Raw genomic sequence first — 18,468 nt, 5'->3', positions numbered from 1 at the left:
GCAGGGTATCTCTTCCACTGAGTGTATAAAAGCAATCCCTTCACGCATCACTTCAGAGTAGTGGACAACGTCATGCAAAAAGGAAATGGAAAGAGGTGAAATACCTCTGCCACAGAAAAGAGTGAGCAGAGACCGTATCCATGGAGAGTCATTTGACCAATGTTAGAATAATATTTGAATTGTCAGTAAGATTTTCACATTCTTCTGAGGGGTTTTTTGCATCATGTCAAAGTCATTCATGTAAAAGGACATTTAAAGTTTGGTACTGATAAGGTTTGATTTGAAAGCTTTTTTGAGCAACTTGTGTGTTCCATCACATAGGTTAGAGGATGCCACTTGAACAATCAAGTTTACCTCAAATTCCAATAAATTCATAGCCACATCGTTGGCTTTCAGTTATAATAATGCACTGGTATAATTGTTTCACATTTTCACTACTAGTCTTCTATTATTTTTATTTAATATTTATATAGCACCAACATCTTCCGCAGCACTGTGCAAAGTATAAATAGTCTTGCCTCAGAGGGGCTCACAATCTAATCCCCATTGTAGTCATATGTCCATTGTAGTTAGGGGCCACTTTAGGGGAAAGCCAATTAACTTATCTGCATGTTTTTTGGGATGTGAGAGGAAACCTGAGTGCCTAGAGGAAACCCACACAGACAGGGCCGAGGCTTAGGCTGGAGAGGCTCCAGCCTCAGGGTGCAGTGTAGGAGGGGGCACAGAATTCATTCAGCTCTCATTCCTAATTATGTTTGAAGCAGAAAGAAATAAGAAAAGGGGATACATGGCAGTGACTACAAGCCAGATATCTAGATATTAAGGTGTTGGGGAGGTTGTGGGCCCTGTGGCGCCTCTTAGTCTAATAGCAATCAGGGTTTGATGGCTTGGGTGGCAGGGATGGAGGGGCGCACTTTGGTGTCTCAGCCTTGGGTGCTGGAGGACCTTGTCCCGTCTCTGCACACAGACATGGGAAAGACATACAAACTCTGTCTTGTCTTCTTGTTACTTATTATAACATTGATACCTAATACTGCTATCTGGGGGGTTCTCATATGGCTACATAATACTACTAGGCAAACATGGCTAACTAATACTACTATTTTGGTTGTGCATAGCACTCCCTAATATCACTACTTGGAGAGGGGAAGGGACTCACATGACTTACCTACTACTACTATCTGGGGGCACACATGGTTAACTGATGCTATTGTCTTGGGAGCTTAACATGACTTCCTAATACTACTTTCTGTGAGGGTGGGGGGGGGGGGGGGGTGTCACATGGCTACCTAATACTACTATCTGTGGGTGACTCACGTGGCTACTTGTTACTACTATCTGGTGGAGCACACAAGGCTGATACTATTTTCTGAGGGGCTAACTAATGGCTAACTAATACTACTATCTGAGGGCACGCAAGGCTACCTAAAACTATTTTCTTAGGGGCTTCACATGGCTAACTAATACTACAATCTGGGGGCATGCAAGGCTACCTGATACTATTTTCTGAGGGGCTTCACATGGCTAACTAATACTGCTATCTGGGGGCACGCAAGGCTACCTGATACTATTTTCTGAGGGGCTTCACATGGCTAACTAATACTACAATCTGGGGGCATGCAAGGCTACCTGATACTATTTTCTGAGGGGCTTCACATGGCTAACTAATACTGCTATCTGGGGGCACGCAAGGCTACCTGATACTATTTTCTGAGGGGCTTCACATGGCTAACTAATACTACTATCTGGGGGCACACAAGGCTACCTGATACTATTTTCTTGGGAGCCTAACATGACTAACTAATACTACTTTCTGGTTGGCTTCACATAGCTACCTAATACCATCTGGGAAGCCTCACACGACTATCGGGCTCAAACAGCTATCTGGTAGGCACTCATAGATACCCAACACTGTACTGATATCTGGTGACGCACATGGCTACCTAATACAGCTATCTGGGGAGTGCACATGGCTACCCTAATACAGCTATCTGAGGAGTGAGCATAGTCTCTGGCCCGGCCAAGCTCTCACCTTCCTGCACCTAGCAATCATAGCTGTGGATGGTGTTTAAGGAAAACAGTAGGCCACTTTAAAATGCAAGTATAGAATTACCCTTCCCTTATTCCACATGTTAACCACACGATTCCTACCACACACTGCACATCAATGTTTAATAGGTTTTAGCAGGGAATTTATTAAAAATAAATTCACACTGGGAGGCTATTGCACTGTGATTGCCAATTGATGGCGATTGGCAAATGGCTAGTGCAGTGTCTCCCTATATGAGCATAAACACTGTAGCATTGTGATTATTAAAGCAAACCTGAAGCGGAAAAATACTTATGATATAATGAATTGTATGTGTAGTACGGATAACAAATAGAACATTAGTAGCATAGAAAAGAGCTTCATATTTTTATTTTCAGTTACATAGCTTTTTTTTATGACGTTGCATCATTCTGTCACAGGTGCAGTTTAGAAAGCACACTCTCTCCTTTAAGCTACAAAACAAGCAGAAATGGTGACCATTTGAACTTTCCTGCAGCAAAACCTTATCTAAAGCTGTCTCTCTTGGCTGTTTAAGTGCTTCAGAAAACAGGAATGTATTTGACCCAGTTGGACGAAGAGTTCAGAGAAGCTTTTTTTGCATAGATAACAACTGACGTTTTTTTTAACTCTTCCTGAACTGGAACAATATGAGACTGGTTTCTTTGCTACTAATGTTCTATTTCTTAGCTGTACTACACATACAATTCATTATCTCATAAGTTTATTTTCACTTCAGGTTTGCTTTAACCTCCCTGGCGGTAAGCCCGAGCTCAGCTCGGGCTATGCCGCGCAGGAGGAGATCTCAGCCCCTGGTGGGGCGATTTTCAACCTGTAAAGTGCTGTGCGCGCAGCTAGCACTTTGCTAGCCGCGCGTACAGCTTGATCGGCGCCGCTCTGCGGCGATCGCCCGCATGCAGCGGCGCAAGAGGGCCCCCCGCCAGAGCCCTGCGCTGTTCGGACCAATGAGTTCCGGGCAGCGCTATGGGCTGGATCGGAGACGTCTGACGTCAGGACGTCGGCTGACGACAGGAGAAGCCAAATAGAGGAGCGCGTTATATACGCGTTCCCCTGTTTGCTATTGTTGCCGGCGACGATCGAACTAGAGGGACACATGCGCCCTCTAGTGGAGTTTCGTGTAGCTACCACTCTGGTAGCTTTACATGAAACATCAAAAAAAAATAAAAAAATAAAATATTGGATTTCTACAATTTTTGCAGAAAAAATTAACCGCCAAGGAGGTTAAGGCACTGCATGTAGCATTTTGAGAGCGATCGGTGAAAATACCTGAAAGTTTGCAATCGGTAGCACTTTACGATTGAGATTTTTCAGTGATTTTCGGTGTGGAACAACCCTTATTCTGGAGTATCTGTATCACCAAGTCATATAACGTGGTGTCCGGCAGGTTTCCTACACATAAAAAAAAAGTATAACGGCTGCGGACTAAGTTTAAGAGATAATAATTAATGATGTTCAATTTCAAATTGGCTTGTGTATTGATGACTCATGCTATGTACTTTTTTGTACTAAAGCGGTGTAACCTTTTAAGGCCACCTATTTCACATAGCCAGAGCCCTCACCTGATTTTAGTCACGTAACAGCATGCGCGAAAATAATTACAGCTCAGAAATCATCTCTCTATTGATTTATTTCGGCAACATAATAGGAGGAAAGAGAAAAGAACGGGTGGCGAGGAAGGAAAATGCAGAGGAAATTAAAAGGATAAAGATGTGACAGATGGTAATTTAGTGTAAAAGGGAATATGGAACAGAAACGTTTTTGAAAGAATGGGTTGCCGAGGAAAAATAATGTGTGGCCAAGAGGGACATAGAATATAAAGAGAGGAGTGCAGCTCACAAATAGAGAGGACACAGAGCAGATCCAGATATGGAGGAGATAGGTGGTGGGGGGGGATGTCTGTGCCATGTGGAGGGGTCTAGCGGAGTAGTAAACCCACGTACGTTTCAGACATCCAATCGTTTAATGGATTTTTAAATAATAGGAGCTCTGCATATGATGTTCATCTCCATTCTTAAATCCCACCACGAGGCAAGTTACTCCTGCTGTTTCCTTCTCAAGGTCTTCCCGAATCATCAGAGGCTGAGGTGTAAACGTTTTAGAGAAGTGAAAACCAATGGAAGTTGCAGCAACCATTTTGATGGCTGGTTTTATGTTCTACTGATGTTAGGAAGAGAACAATAAATATGTTGGAAGAGGTCGGCAGCACGTGTAATTAAAAGCTCTTAATTATAAACTGTAGCAGAGAAGCCGCGCATAATTGAAGGAGCATTACTGCTGAAAATATAGCAACAGCCTGCTGTTTCAGGTAACAACCTTTCTTTAAAGAGGAAATTTAGTCTAGGGTTGAACTTCATCCTAATAAGCAGCCGATACGCCCCTTCCCATGAGAAATCTTTACTTTTTCTCGAATAGCTCATCAGGAACGCCAGTATAGCTGATATTGTGGTGAATCCCCTCCCAGAGTGTGATGTCAGGGCCAAGGTCCTCACAGTTTGCTGTCTGTGAACATCATTGCATTGTGGGAAATAACGGCTGTTTCCAACTGCCAAGCAAGCAGTATGTACCTCTGTGTTTACGTATCCTCTACAATTAAACACCTGTGTCTCTGCGTCCCGTGTCCATGTGTGTGTGTGTCCCTGCGTTTGCGCTACTGCGCATGTGCCACAGGGACATCTTTTGGACAGGCAGCAGGACGGAGAGGGGGCCACCAGGCGTGTGCGCGGCAGGTGTTCGCGCGGTGTCGGCGGTCACAGGGGAGGGAGGGGGAATTTTTAAACGGGCTTAGGTCTACTAGTACAGTATAATAATGCCTTAAAATGATCCTTCTATTCTTCATCAATATCTTTGCTTGCGTTATATTCTTGCTTCGCTGAAGAATACCACCTCACCATCAGTACTCTATGCAATCCCTACTGCAGCTGACCAGGAGCCATGTTATGAGCATATTTGGATTTCCAACCAAGATTTCACATTAATCAAATGGACCAAGGGGGAATGGACCTTGGTGACAAGTTTAAGTCCTGGCAGGAAATGTATATTTGGTAAGGATTTCTGACAGTGCAGCTGAGGACATCCATTAGAATTTCCCATTAGTTTCTTTGTCTGGATAACAAGAAGACTCTGTGGTAAACTCAATAAGCAGGGAGGCATGCTTCCATCAAGCAAGAATATAACAGAAGAACACAGAGCAAGGAAAGAAGTAATACACACTTGGAAATTAATGCAGATTACAGAGTCTTGGTTTTTTTTTTATCCTTTTTTACATGTTGCTCATGTCCACATAGACTTGCATGTGTGGAGTGTGCACAAAATATTGACCAGGCATCACCCTACATGCAGGGCTGGGCAGAGGCGAGAGAGGCCCCAGCCTCAGGGTGCAGTGTAGGAGGGGGGGGGGCACAGCTTACTCAACTATCATTCCCTCATTGTGTTTGAAGCAGAGAGAAATAAGAAAAGGGGACACATGGCAGTGACTGTAAGCCAGATAACTAGAGAATAAGCTGTATGGGGGGGGGGGGGGGGGAGGCTTTAGTCTAATAGCAATCAGTGTGTAATGGCTGGAGTGGAGGGATGGGGCACACTTTGGTGTCTCAGCCTTGGGTGCTGGAGCACCTTGTCCCTACATGGCAGCTACCTTTTCTTTTTAATATATTATGGTGGTGGTATTTCCCCAAAGGCAATATATGCATACTTGTGTACTGTTCCCTGTTCACATCAGTGGAGTTTGTTGCAGTTTCTGATATGCAGACTGGTATAGTGTTCACATGTTTTTGTATGTCACCACCACATTGGCCATCAGTTAGTATGCAGGAGCATCCCTTTCAGATGTAGCAAAGGCTTCGTGAACTAAGGTAAAGTACCACTGCAAGTCTTCCTTAAAGTGGATCCGAGATAAACTTTTACTCATTGCATAATTGTGCTCCTTTCATATAGTTTATAGCACATTCCTCAAGCCAAATACTTTTTTTGTTTTGTTTTAATATTCTAATTCCTTATAAACTAAACAAGCCTCGCCCACAGCTTCTTTAGAGAGCCTTGGCATTCTCAGCCATAGTAGCAAGCGCTTATAGGAGCTCAGTCTGGGCAGGAGGAAGAGGAGGTTACTAGCCAGAGATTTCAGATGCAGAGGGGAGGAGGGAGTAGTAGAGGGGAGTGGGAGATACAGATCAGCTTGCCTGTGTGTAATGTGACAAACAGAACATGGCTGCCCTCGTATCACAGGAATAAATAATCATAAGCTGTTTGCAGCTAGACTTGCTGTGTAAACTATCTAAACTTTAGATAAGATATATAGACAAGTTACTTGTTATAGTTAGTTTTTCATCTCGGATCCGCTTTAAACCTAGTGAGTATAATCCAGAAAGTCTGTTGTTTTCAGTCACTTAGACCCTACCTGTGTAGTATAAGAACTGTTGATGAAATAATAGGAGCAGTAGGCACTGTGAAGTAGGTCCCTATTATTATAGATGGTCCTCATGTACATATATACAAGTTATTCTGAAGGACAGGGTATGTAAAATATTAGCACATCCTGATTATTTACATAAAGCTGATTATTTTTACCTTTTTATATAATACCACTATAAGAAAGCTGTACTGTAGTTCTAAATGAAGTAGACAGATTATTATTCATCAGGTTTCTCCTTCTGTCCAGAATCAGAGCTGGGAAATCTTCCTTTTATTAGCTTAAAGTAGCCACTAATGATACAATTTGTCAAATGATCGTTTACAATTGATCGGTAATGATCGCCTAATGAACAAAAATCTCCTAACCAATCCAATCAGATTAATGAAACTGATCCGAAAATTGGATCGATTTCATTAATCTGATTGATTGGATAGAAGATTTTTATCCATTAGTTGTCCCAAACGATCATTTCCGATTGTTCATACGGAGAATCGTTCGTAAGCAATCATTTGGCCAATTGTATCGTTAGATGCACTATTAGGCCTCTTTTAAAATAGGATGTTTTCATTGTGTTGCATTACCCCTTTTTACCGCAGGAAAATGCTAAAGCAATGAATGTCAATGGGACATTTCAGATCGGATGCAAAGCGATGCTCCAGAAGTATCCAATCTGACACGAAAGCATCAGTACGTTACCGTTCTACATATGTGGGGACGTGCGGTGACCAGCATTCATGTAGATCAATGCTGACGCACATATTTAAAAAAAAATGTATTGCGTTGCGCATGGGCGGAAGCATATTTTTAAAAATTGTTATTTCTTCCACATAAAGTGAGCACTAACAAAAAAAAAATGCAAAAATGTGAGATTTTCCGTGTTAACCTCGTGAGTCATACTCATCGAAATTACCGCGCATTGCTGCAGGTATCTCCAAAGTCTATTTTAAGCATTGCTTAATTATGTGTGATGCGATCATGCGGTCGCACCGCAACCAAAACGCTGGATGATGGTGTGAAACTGGCCTAAGTATCAGCGCCATGGAATATGTTGGTGCTTTATAAAGCAATAATAATGCATACTAGAGAAGAGTTAAAGGTGTGTGCTTCTAACCAGTCTTCACCTGACTTATATACTGGCTGCCTCAAGTCTATTGACTAATTTAAACTGACTCTCGTGTCATTAAAATGGCAAAGCGTTTGCATACTGCATTCGCCTACTAGAATATGAAGGATCTAAGGCTACCTCCCTGCCATTCCTGCAGGAGTTGGCCCACGCAAATACATTGCATCTCAACAGGGGCGCCGCGTGTAGGCCTCCTTGTGCCCCCAAGAAATTGGGCACAGAGCAAGCACCCCCACAAAGCAACCATTGCCCGGGAGTGCCGCAACTGCTCCTCGGGGGGGGGGGGGGGAGCGAGAACACATGGACAGCACGCCTCCCGAACGTGGCCATCCATGCTGCCCCCCCAAAGGATAGATGCTCTACTTCTGTGTCAATCATCTACCTGTAGTGCACAATGCGCATCCTGGGAGCGAACACACCAATGATGGGGCAAGGGGTGGGGGGGAGGGCAGACAAACCCCCCCCCCCCGGTGCACTGCCACTGCTGGGGGACCTATCCTCCCACCCGCCCGCAACACCCCCAAAGACAGCAGTACATACAATGCATACTAGAGAAGAGTAAAAGGTGTGTGCTTCTAACCAGTCTTCACCTGACTTATATACTGGCTGGCTCAAGTCTATTGACTAATTTAAACTGACTCTCGTCTAATAAAAATGGCAAAGCATTTGCAATCAATAATAGTAATGCGCTAGTAAACTCACTTTGTGCAATCTCAATAGGAATATATGGAGAGGCAGGTGAGGCTGATAACAATATGCACCCCTTGTGTTCCATCAGGTGTAATACACTGTGGGTTGTGTAGGCTGAATGAGGATGTGTATTTGTGACGTTTTTTGGTCCATGTATTTAATGCTGTATATGTGGTCTAGCATAAGTTCTCATAGCCTGTCCTACCACAAGCATCCCAGAAAACTGGCAACATGGAAACACAACAACACTCCCTCAAAATTTAGACCTCTAACTAGTAAATCAAACTAAAATTAAAAAAAAGGCCTAGAAGCACTCTTATTTGGTCATGGCACATGTTCACTAGTTGTTTTGTTTAGTCTCCTCAGAACGTATTTAATGTTGCATTCTTCTGCTGTTCTCTCCTCAGTGTGAAGATGACCTTGCCGAGAAGCTGAGGAGCAATGATGTTCTCACACGTGCTCTCGTTACCTATGAAGAAGTCGCTGCCTTACCCAATGTGCCTGCTGATCTAACGAAACTGGCCCTGAAAAGACGAGCTAACCGGCAACAGTTCCTAGGTAAGCCATCCTTCACTGACTTTACCCTTAAAAAGGAACGTCTACGGTAGGTTTTTTTATCATACTTATTTTTATTTTATTGTATTTAGCACAAAAAAATAAAGCTTTTAGGGCAGCAGTCCATCCACAGCTTGGCAGCCGAGCAGGGATTGGGCCGCGGCCATGCAGGCGGAGGTTTCCGAAGAGCTTTTGCAGTCTTCAGAAACATGGCCGCTGCTGCACTGCTGAGGTGGGCCCAGTTGGGCTCAGTGGAAAAAGCTCTGTATTACTGCGCAGGTGTGAGTTGTCCGGTGAGTGCTCAGTGCGGCCGCACTCGCTAATGGAAGGGAGCAAGGCCGCAAACTTCCAGGGGATTCCAGCGTCCAACGTTGGTCAGCAGGTGAACATGTGAACCCTCTAGAGGATCCACAGGCTTCCCTCTATTGAGGTAAGTATGCAATTTATTTTTGTCCTTTTAAAGGGGTTCTCTTGAACTTTCAAAAAACAAACACTGCCACTTACCTGGGGCTTCTAACAGCCCTCTGCAGCTGGAATGTCCCGCGCCGTCCTCCTCCGATCCTCCGTTCCCCACCACCGGTCCCGGTGTAATTATTCGTCAAACCAGACAAATAAAAGTGCGGCTGAGCGGCCGTGGCCGCACGTGTGAACGTTCCCGCGCACGTCAGCGGGAACTTACTGCGCAGGCGCAGTACGAAGTTTTCCTGTACTGCGCCTGCACAGTAAGCTCCCACTAATGTGCGCGGGGGCGAGCACGCGTGCAGCAACGGCCGCGCAGCCGCACTTCTATTCATCTAATTAGACAAATAATGTGCCAGCAGTGGGGAATGGCGCATCGGAGGAGGACGACGTGAGACATTCCAGCTGCAGAGGGCCGATAGAAGCCCCAGGTAAGTGGCAGTTGTTGTTCAAGAGAACCACTTTAATCTTACAGCTTTGCTTTAACTATCAAAGTTAACTTCTATACCTTATTAAACGGCTCTGCAATATCAATAAAGTCCTCTTTTCCCTTTGTTGAAGTCAATTCACTACTAATCAAAAAAGTCTCTGGTGTCTGCGCTTCTAGTTAGGTATAGCCAAACCCTTCTGAACAAGTTCCATATATTAGATAGCACTCCACTTCGGTTATACAGATGAAATAAAGTTGACTGCCCCTTTAGGGACTGCACTCACCCGTCCAGATTGACCACTGCAAGACTGGTCAACATAGGCTCTGGTTTCCTCCTTATTCAAGCTCTTTTGCTGTCGGGCGTCCGTCCAGTTACTGCAACTCAGGATAGATAGTCTCCCTTTCAGGATGTCTCCCCTTCAGGCTTGAGTTCCATGTATACCAGCCTTCTAGCAGGGCAGCAGGCAGGGAGCTGTGTGTGTGTGTGTGACTCAGAGGTTTTCCCTCAGTGTCCATCTCAGATTCAAAATGAACAAATTGACCATCACGGAATCGAAACAAAAAGGAAAACTGCTGTGTGTATGGGCCACTCACTCACTGACCCAGAAAGAGTATGCAGACGTAGAATCCTGACAGAGAAACTAGTCACAACCAGGCAATAAAAAATGCCACCTTCCGTGTTCATTTCAACACAAATTTCTTGTAAAGAGCCCGCAGGAGCAATTCGAAAAAATATCCCAGACAATACTCAGAAACAATTTCTCTTGTGTTACATGTGGTGATTTTTAATTGTTTCTGCCCAACACAGCAGCTTAAAAAGCATTTAAAACCCCATTACACTCCACTAATATTACCAGTGTTTCGACTGAAATTAAAACTCATTTGGGAAGATGCTGTGAAGTTGTGAACTTTGTAATTATCCGGTGACACCGAGTGGATCAGAGGTGTTTATATGATGCCGCATCAAGCTGACACAATAAGCAGCGTAGCTTGATTACTCAGCGGACTCCCATCTACCTCCCTAGATACGGCGATAACACCGAACGATAATGAAAATGACAAACTTACCACAACAAAACATTTCCATTTTCACCTGTGGGCACTCTTATTTATGCAAAAAAGGACCTTTTGCTATTAGGATGCATAAGAATGAAATGAATCTGAACATCCATTTCCTTGCTGTACTGAAAGGAAATAGATTATCTCCACTGGAATGATCAAATGTCCCTTATTTTTCTCATCTTCCTGCCATAAATTTTCATTAAAAGAAGTTTTTCTATTCATGTTTTTCATTCTGCTGCTATGACTGTTATTATCCTTTACAAATGGCCAACTTATGCAACGTTCTGTATGTTTCAGATGAAAGGAAGTAAAATGACAAACTCTACAAGAAAACAAGTAGAAAATCACGACATTAGACAAGGACTGTTCGTAGAGAACTTAACGGTGTTAAACTGAGTACATATAACTGTGGGTGGATGGTTGGTTGTGCAGTCACGATCCAGCCACCCACAGAGCACTTCAGCAACATATTTTTGATGCTGAGCATATATACTTATTCCTAGGGCGGAGGGAAAGATCTGGTACTGGTGGTCTGAGGGCTGGTACCACATCTTGGCTGTGAAATTGGTTAGTGATTATGGGCTGCCACCATCTTTTCCCCCACAGTTATAGTTTTTGTATGTCCAGCATTTGCCTAATCCTTATATTTTCTGCAACCTCACTAACCAGTTCCTGGAATCTGTTCTGATCCATTGCTGAACCTCAATATGTCCCCTTTGTTTTCTTTGCTTCTGAGTAGTGGAAGCGCCATATTATTTCACTCTGATGTCATAAGTGGCCACTGCATCAGTGCAGATGTCTGAGGATGGTCAATTTGGGGGCGGGGCCAAGGCTAACCTTCACCATCGAGGCAGCAGGGGTCTGGAGTTTAAAGGACCACTATCTAAAAAAAAAAGTTCTCAAGGTTCTCTTTGGTTTCAACAGCATTTCCTGAACAGCAGTTGCAAAGTCTAACTGACAAAATAGCGTGCAAGTGATAAGGGAGGCCGGCTGGTATCTTATTATTTTGACAATTAAACCACTGTTCAGCAAATGCAGTTGAAAACAAAGAAAACCCCGAGAATCCCCCATAAGGAGATGGACTGGCCCAAAACCTGTCGGTTCTGTCCGATTTTAACTGCCTACTTTTTTTTGCGATAGTGGTCCTTTAACCTCCCTGGCGGTAAGCCCGTGCTGAGCACGGGCTATGCCGCGCAGGGGGATTTCTCAGGCCCTGCTGGGCCGATTTTGATAAATTTTTTTTGCAGCATGCAGCTAGCACTTTGCTAGCTGCGTGTGCCCTCTGAGCGCTGCCGCTCCGCACCGATTACGCGGCGCTCCCTGCGCCGTGAGGGCCCCCCCCCAGACCCCGTGCGCTGCCTGGCCAATCAGTGCCAGGCAGCGCTGAGGGGTAGATCGGGTCTCCCAATGACGTCACGACGTCATGCCGCCCGGGAAGCCCTCCAGGAGAACGGGATCTCCTGATCTCCGATCGCCGGAGGCGATCGGAGGGGCTGGGGGGATGCCGCTGAGCAGCGGCTATCATGTAGCGAGACTTTGTCTCGCTACATGGAAAAATAAAAAAAACACTTTGCTGCCCCCTGGCGGATTTTTTATAAACCACCAGGAGGGTTAGTGCAGCCATACTATAATTTATTGTGTAAAATTTTAGATCTGCTTTTAGCGGTAGAAAATAGTGGATCATTTGTACCCGTTAAACCTACTGCACACCGTCAGATGGCGTTTAGGCAAATATTGATGGTTTACATGCATACCCACTGTGCACTACTAGATTTTCCATCAGTTGTCTGCAGGCTAGTGATGGAATGTTGACCCATGCCACCACTAACTTTATTGAGCGCACTGTGGTACAAAGCTATATGGCTGGGATGTCCAACTCCAGTCCTTGAGGGTCGAGGTCCTCACCCATTTTTGGCACAGCTCAAATTAACTGATGGGACTGAATAATAGAAGATGTAGTTCACCAAGTAGACCACATTGCTCCATTTCTTAGTCCATCCTAAACACTGGGATGGATATGCATCCACTGGCCCTTTCCAAGGCCCTCCAACATCGATCTGAAAAGAATGGGTTTTTCCTAGCAGTACACAGTACAATACAGTACAGTATACTATGAACTTAATATCGATCAGCTGTTCCCTGGTTCTAGCAGATTTTTCCTTAAATTAAATGTTTGTATTAAATCTAATGCATTAAAAACATGTGATAGTGTGTGGTGGCTTTACAAGCAAATACAATTTCAGACAAGCAACTATCATTTTGCCAATGAACCTTCTGAGGAGTCTGGCCCTGTTTGCTGTCTCAGAGACTTCTGCCTTCACTCAGCCACTATTATTAAATCTTCCTTGAGGGAAATCTCCCAATCTTTATTTGAGAGAGGAGACAAAATAGTAAAACACAACTTGTTTTTCAAATCAAAGAAAATACTGCAGGCCATGTCTTTTTTAACAAAGAGCTTGGATACTTAATTAGAGCACAAACATCACCCGTTTAAGAGGAACTGATAAATGTAGGCAGAATAAAGTTGGTACCAAATGCACTGGCAGGGACACTAGTGGCTGTAGGGGCGGTGTTCTCTTTGTGTTTCAGCAAGTATACAGTCTAGTCGAGAAGAAAGGCAGGGTGCCAATCCACCAAATTAGCCATTTAATCGACTAGTGACAGCACAACAGAGTAACCAAGCAACTTGGGGTGACCCGAACTACTAGGAAAGTATAGGGGACTAAAAGAGACCGAAAAGCCCCAGTACTAAAAAGCCATGCCTGGTAACAAAAAGCCCTCTTACTAAAAAGTAATGCTTGGTAACAGCACATCATCCATGTAATAAAGGGTTAAACAGTTTCCGTCCTTATTTAACCCTGTATTGCAGTGGTCCTCAAACTAAGGCCCGCGGGCCGAATGCGTCCCGCTGAGGCTTTTTCACTGGCCCCCCAAACACATAGGGCTTGATTCACAAACCGGTGCTAACTGTTAGCACACTGTGAAAAGTGCTTTGCGCCAAATTTCGTGTGATAACGGTTATCGCGCGCAAAAAAATGTCGTTCACGTGAATTTTTCACGCATTAACGATCGCGTTCGCGTGATAAATTTGCGTTATTACGTGAACGTTAATGTGCGAAAAAATCACATTAACGTGCAAACGCTAATTTTTGCCCGCGATAACTTTTTATCATACTAAACCCGTTTTTCGCGCAAAAATGCTCTAAAACGCATGCAGAACCGTGCTAAAAGTTAGCACCGTTTTGTGAATCAAGCCCATAATGTATAACCTATAGATGCTGGTCACTGCACCTTTAAATATCGGTGGCCTGCATATAGAATAGCAGTGCTGGCATCACCCATCCACATACTGTAGAAGTCAGCAAGCAGTAATTCACTGGATTCCAATCCAATTCTGCATCAGGTGACACTGCGGTCCAAATGGACGGCAGGTTGTTACCTGGGTATGCTTCACTGTCTGGTGCACAAAGACGTTCTTCCGGTGCCGCATGATTGAATGGCAGCTGCTGGGAGTTCTTCCCTGGGAATAATTGGGGGGAATCAATACCTAGATTCAATGTAATGTTTTCAACATCATTGTATGTATGCTCCGGCCCCCCAGCAGTCTGAAGTATGTTGTTCCAGCCCTTGACCAAAAACGTTTGGTGACCCCTGCTTTATTGCATGGATGATGTGCTGTCACTAGTTGAATAAAATGCTGAATTGGTGGATTTTTGCCCCGCTTAAGATTGGGCTTAAGAGGAACTGAATGAAGAGAAATTTGAACATATTGCACCCCCAGCATTATAGGTAGAATATACAACAATACTATCCAGCTAAACCTCCCCTACTGGTAAAAAATTTTGGCAAATGGGATGTTGTATCAAATTCAGGCTACCACCATCTTGAAAACTGCAAAAGAAAAACGCAAACACGTGATTTTATTGCAATTTTGTTTGCGTTCTGAGAGCCTGTTTAGTAGTTGTCCCAGCAAAGCATTACAATCCTGCCGGATCCCTTGAATGGTATGGGGGGGCTTGCAAGCAGTTAGTTTAGTAGTAGTTCAGCCTTGCAAAACTGCTGTTTATACTTCTAAAAAAACTGAGGATTTCATATTAAAATGTAATGTTAATTAATTAATGTGCAAAGGCATGATCATTTTTAGTTTGTGTCTGAACAAAAATGACCACAGTTTGCAGCTAAGCTGATACAGAGACCAGGAATAAGGTACAATACAAATGTTTATTGCCAAGACAAAGGTTTTTATCATAAATGGGAATTAATATATATATATATAAAGAACCATCAGCCAAAGTAATACTGTGTGCACACAGACACCAGAAGCTAACTAACTAATCTCACTAACCTATACAAAATATACATATGAATATACAACACACACACACACACACTCACACTCACTCACACACACACCCTCACTTAAATATCAGGATATACAATATTTTATTTGATTCAATTCAAAAATATAAAACGTGATTCTTTCTAGACTCTAAAACTTGTTGCCGCCTGCACTGCACTGGCCAGAGATGTAAAACTTAAATAGGGTAGAGTAGAAGTAGAAATTGCAGATCCTACAAAGTTTAGATTAGAGCTATGCATGTCCTGTATAAAGTTCATATAAAGTGAAATGTGCTCATAGAGTTCAAAAAGGTGCAAGTGCAAAGTTCTTATTGGAATAAACAATCCATCAAACAATTCATATGAAAGGCAACAATTAATAAACTGTAAGCTGTAAGCATAAACGATGCATATGAAGACTTTGGAGCAGCTTATATTTGTATTGTTAAAGAAACTCTGTAACAAAAATTTCATGCTTTGTTCTACCACCCTACAAGTTCCTAAACCTATTCTAATGTACTCTGGCTTACTGCAGCACTTTCTACTATCACTATCTCTGTAATAAATCAATGTATCTTTCCCCTGTCGGACTTGTCGTCCTGTGTCTGGAAAGCTGCCAACTCTTCCTTGCTGATCTGCTATGCACAACCCTCTCCAGGCCCCTCTATGCACACTCCAGTGTGTGTGTTATTTACATAAGCCAGCAGCGTCTCTGCTATCTGATATCAGTGAAAGAGAGCGGGATAAAAATCCTCCTCTGTAGGCTGTGAAAGGAACTGGCTGACACATACTGAGGAATTACAAGCACAGGCACAGGCAGAGCTGTCTGCAGGAAGCCTGTTACTCTTCCGTGCATGAGAGCTGCAGGGGGACAGAAGGTAAACACACAAATGATCTCTTGAGATTCAAAAGGAAAGCTGTATACAGCCTGCTTGTGTATGGATGTATTTTCTATGTGTGGACATACTGTACATCAACCTACTTCCTGTTTTGGTGGCCATTTTGTTTGTTTATAAACAAACTTTTTAAAACTGTTTTTGACTACTTTTAATGTGGCGGGGAGCGGCGAAATTGTGACAGAGGGGAATAGGAGATGTCCCCTAAAGCACTGGTATGTTTACTTTTGTGCGATTTTAACAATACAGATTCTCTTTAAAGAGACACTGAAGCGGGAAAAAAAATATGATATAGTGAATTGGTTGTGTACTATGAATAATTACTAGAAGATTAGCAGCAAAGAAAATATTCTCATACTTTTATTTTCAGGTATATAGTGTTTTTTCTAACATTGCATCTTTCTATAATATGTGCAGATTACACAACACTCAGCATTCAAAATGAGTCTTTCAGAGCAGTCTGTGAAGTAATGACCTCTCCTCTAGCAGAGGAAAAGTAAATAGTCCAGGAACAGTTGAGATAATAAAAGTCAGATAACCGCCCTGCTCTCCACGACTAACTTAAGCAGCCCATACACTCAGCCGATCTTCTGGCCGACCGATCGATCCCGATCGATCGATTGCAAATCGGTTGGCCAATCGACCGATCGATGGCCGATTTCGATCGATTTCGATGGATTTCCATCGAACTTGCAGGGTGGAAAATTTAGGTCGATCTGATGAGATTGCTTATCAGTTTGCATTGGCCTTAATGGAAATCTGATGGCAAAAAAAATGCCATCAGATCGAATTTCAATAGATTTCAAACTGAAATCTATTGGAATTCTATCCTGGTAAAAAAATGTTCTAAAAACGCATCAGATAGATCATCAGATGCATTTCTTATCTATCTGCTGCCAATCTGACGAGTATATGGGCACCTTAAGTCTAGTCGGAGAGCTTAATGGCTTGTTTACATAGAGATAACAACTGGAGTTTCTCAACTCTTCCTGTACTGGAAACAAATACACTGATGTATCAGATCTTAATGTTTTATTTCTTAGCTGTGCTACACATACAATTCATAATATCATCATTTTTTTTTCGCTTCAGTGTCTCTTTAAGGATTAGGCAAATAAGTGTAGGACACTTAGCCCAGGATCATGCAGTGTCAGCAGAGCCAGCCAGGAAGTTCAGAAAGGCAGCAAACAAGAATAGAGCACTCTCCTCCTATTGTGAAAGTGGTTTGAAAGGCGTACGTAGTGGGGATTGTTTGGGCTTTCCTCCATCCTCACTTGCTGCCTTTCTCACATGAGGAGCTCATTTTGGTAAGAGTAGGGATGTACATTTGCTGGGGTGTTCATCCTTTTCTTACTTCAGGTCGTATGCGTGGATCTGCGCAAACCCTCTTGAAGCTGGTAGAGTTGTACCCTGATGATGTCTCACTGAAGAACGACCTTGGTGTTGGCTACCTTCTGCTTGGAGATAACAAGAAAGCCAGAGAAGTGTATGAAGAGGTAAGTTAGACTTGCTTAAGTCTCTACTTGTTTGTTGTTGCAACAGTGAGGTAGCAAAGGAATGACACATCCTGCAGAATACAACAAGCCAATCAGATTTCAGATTACGACAATCAGACCAGTAGAGTGTGGATTGAAAATGGTTGCTGTGGGCTATTGCACTGTGTGCACATATGAATGAGCTATGCATGCTGTTCATACTGTCTGTCTCCCACAATGTGCCTGCTGCAATGTTATGCTCATTAAGTGCAATTTGTGGCTTTGCTTATCACTGGTGCCAACTGTCTTTTGAAAACCCAGCTTTATGTTTCATGCAGTACTTTGATTTTTTTTCTTGTAGGATTTTTAAAGGACCACTATCGCAAAAATTGTACAATTTAAAATATGTGTAAACATATACAAATAAGGAGTATGTTTCTTTCAGGGGTAAAATGAGCCATACATTACTTTTCTCCTATGTTGCTGTCACTTACAGTAGGTAGTAGAAATCTGACAGGACTGAGGTTTTGAAATAGCCCATCTCTTCACGGGGGAATCTTAGCCAAGGTTATATTCTTTATGAGTATATTCCCTGGAAAGGATTTATACAAAGATGCTGGCCAGCCTCCCTGCTCACTGTGCACTTTCACCATTCACTAAGTGCTTTTGAAACTAAACAAAACCCTGGGAATCCCCTATGAGGAAATGGGCTAGTCCAAAACCTGTCAGTTCTGTCAGATTTCTACTACCTACTGTAAGTGACAGCAACATAGGAGAAAAGAAATTTATGGCTCATTTTACTCTGGAAAAAATGTACTTCTTATTTGTATGTGTTTACATGTAATTTCAATTTTAAAACTTAAAAGTTGTGCTTTAAAGCTATGCTGTACAAAAAAAATAAATTGTGGACGCTTCCATTAGTGATGCCGTTTTCAGTGTTCTGCTTATCTAATGGTCATGCTGA

The 18,468-nt window shown here is 43.0% G+C and overlaps 1 protein-coding gene across 4 annotated transcripts in view; it reads left to right on the top strand.

The window, feature by feature from the left end:
• Positions 1 to 18,468, top strand: part of ASPH (aspartate beta-hydroxylase) — a 259,231-nt gene that overhangs the window by 195,977 nt on the left and 44,786 nt on the right. For all 4 annotated transcript variants that reach the window (XM_068237435.1, XM_068237433.1, XM_068237436.1 and 1 more), the window contains 2 exons: positions 8,697 to 8,847; positions 17,389 to 17,525. In XM_068237435.1, coding sequence (XP_068093536.1) covers positions 8,697 to 8,847; positions 17,389 to 17,525 — 288 coding nt within the window. The remainder of the gene's footprint in view (positions 1 to 8,696; positions 8,848 to 17,388; positions 17,526 to 18,468) is intronic.

The sequence above is a fragment of the Hyperolius riggenbachi genome, chromosome 5, assembly GCF_040937935.1.
Source record: "Hyperolius riggenbachi isolate aHypRig1 chromosome 5, aHypRig1.pri, whole genome shotgun sequence".
NCBI lineage: Eukaryota > Metazoa > Chordata > Amphibia > Anura > Hyperoliidae > Hyperolius > Hyperolius riggenbachi.
Note: the sequence above shows the minus strand (reverse complement) of the source record. Positions and strands in the feature narration are given on the sequence as shown.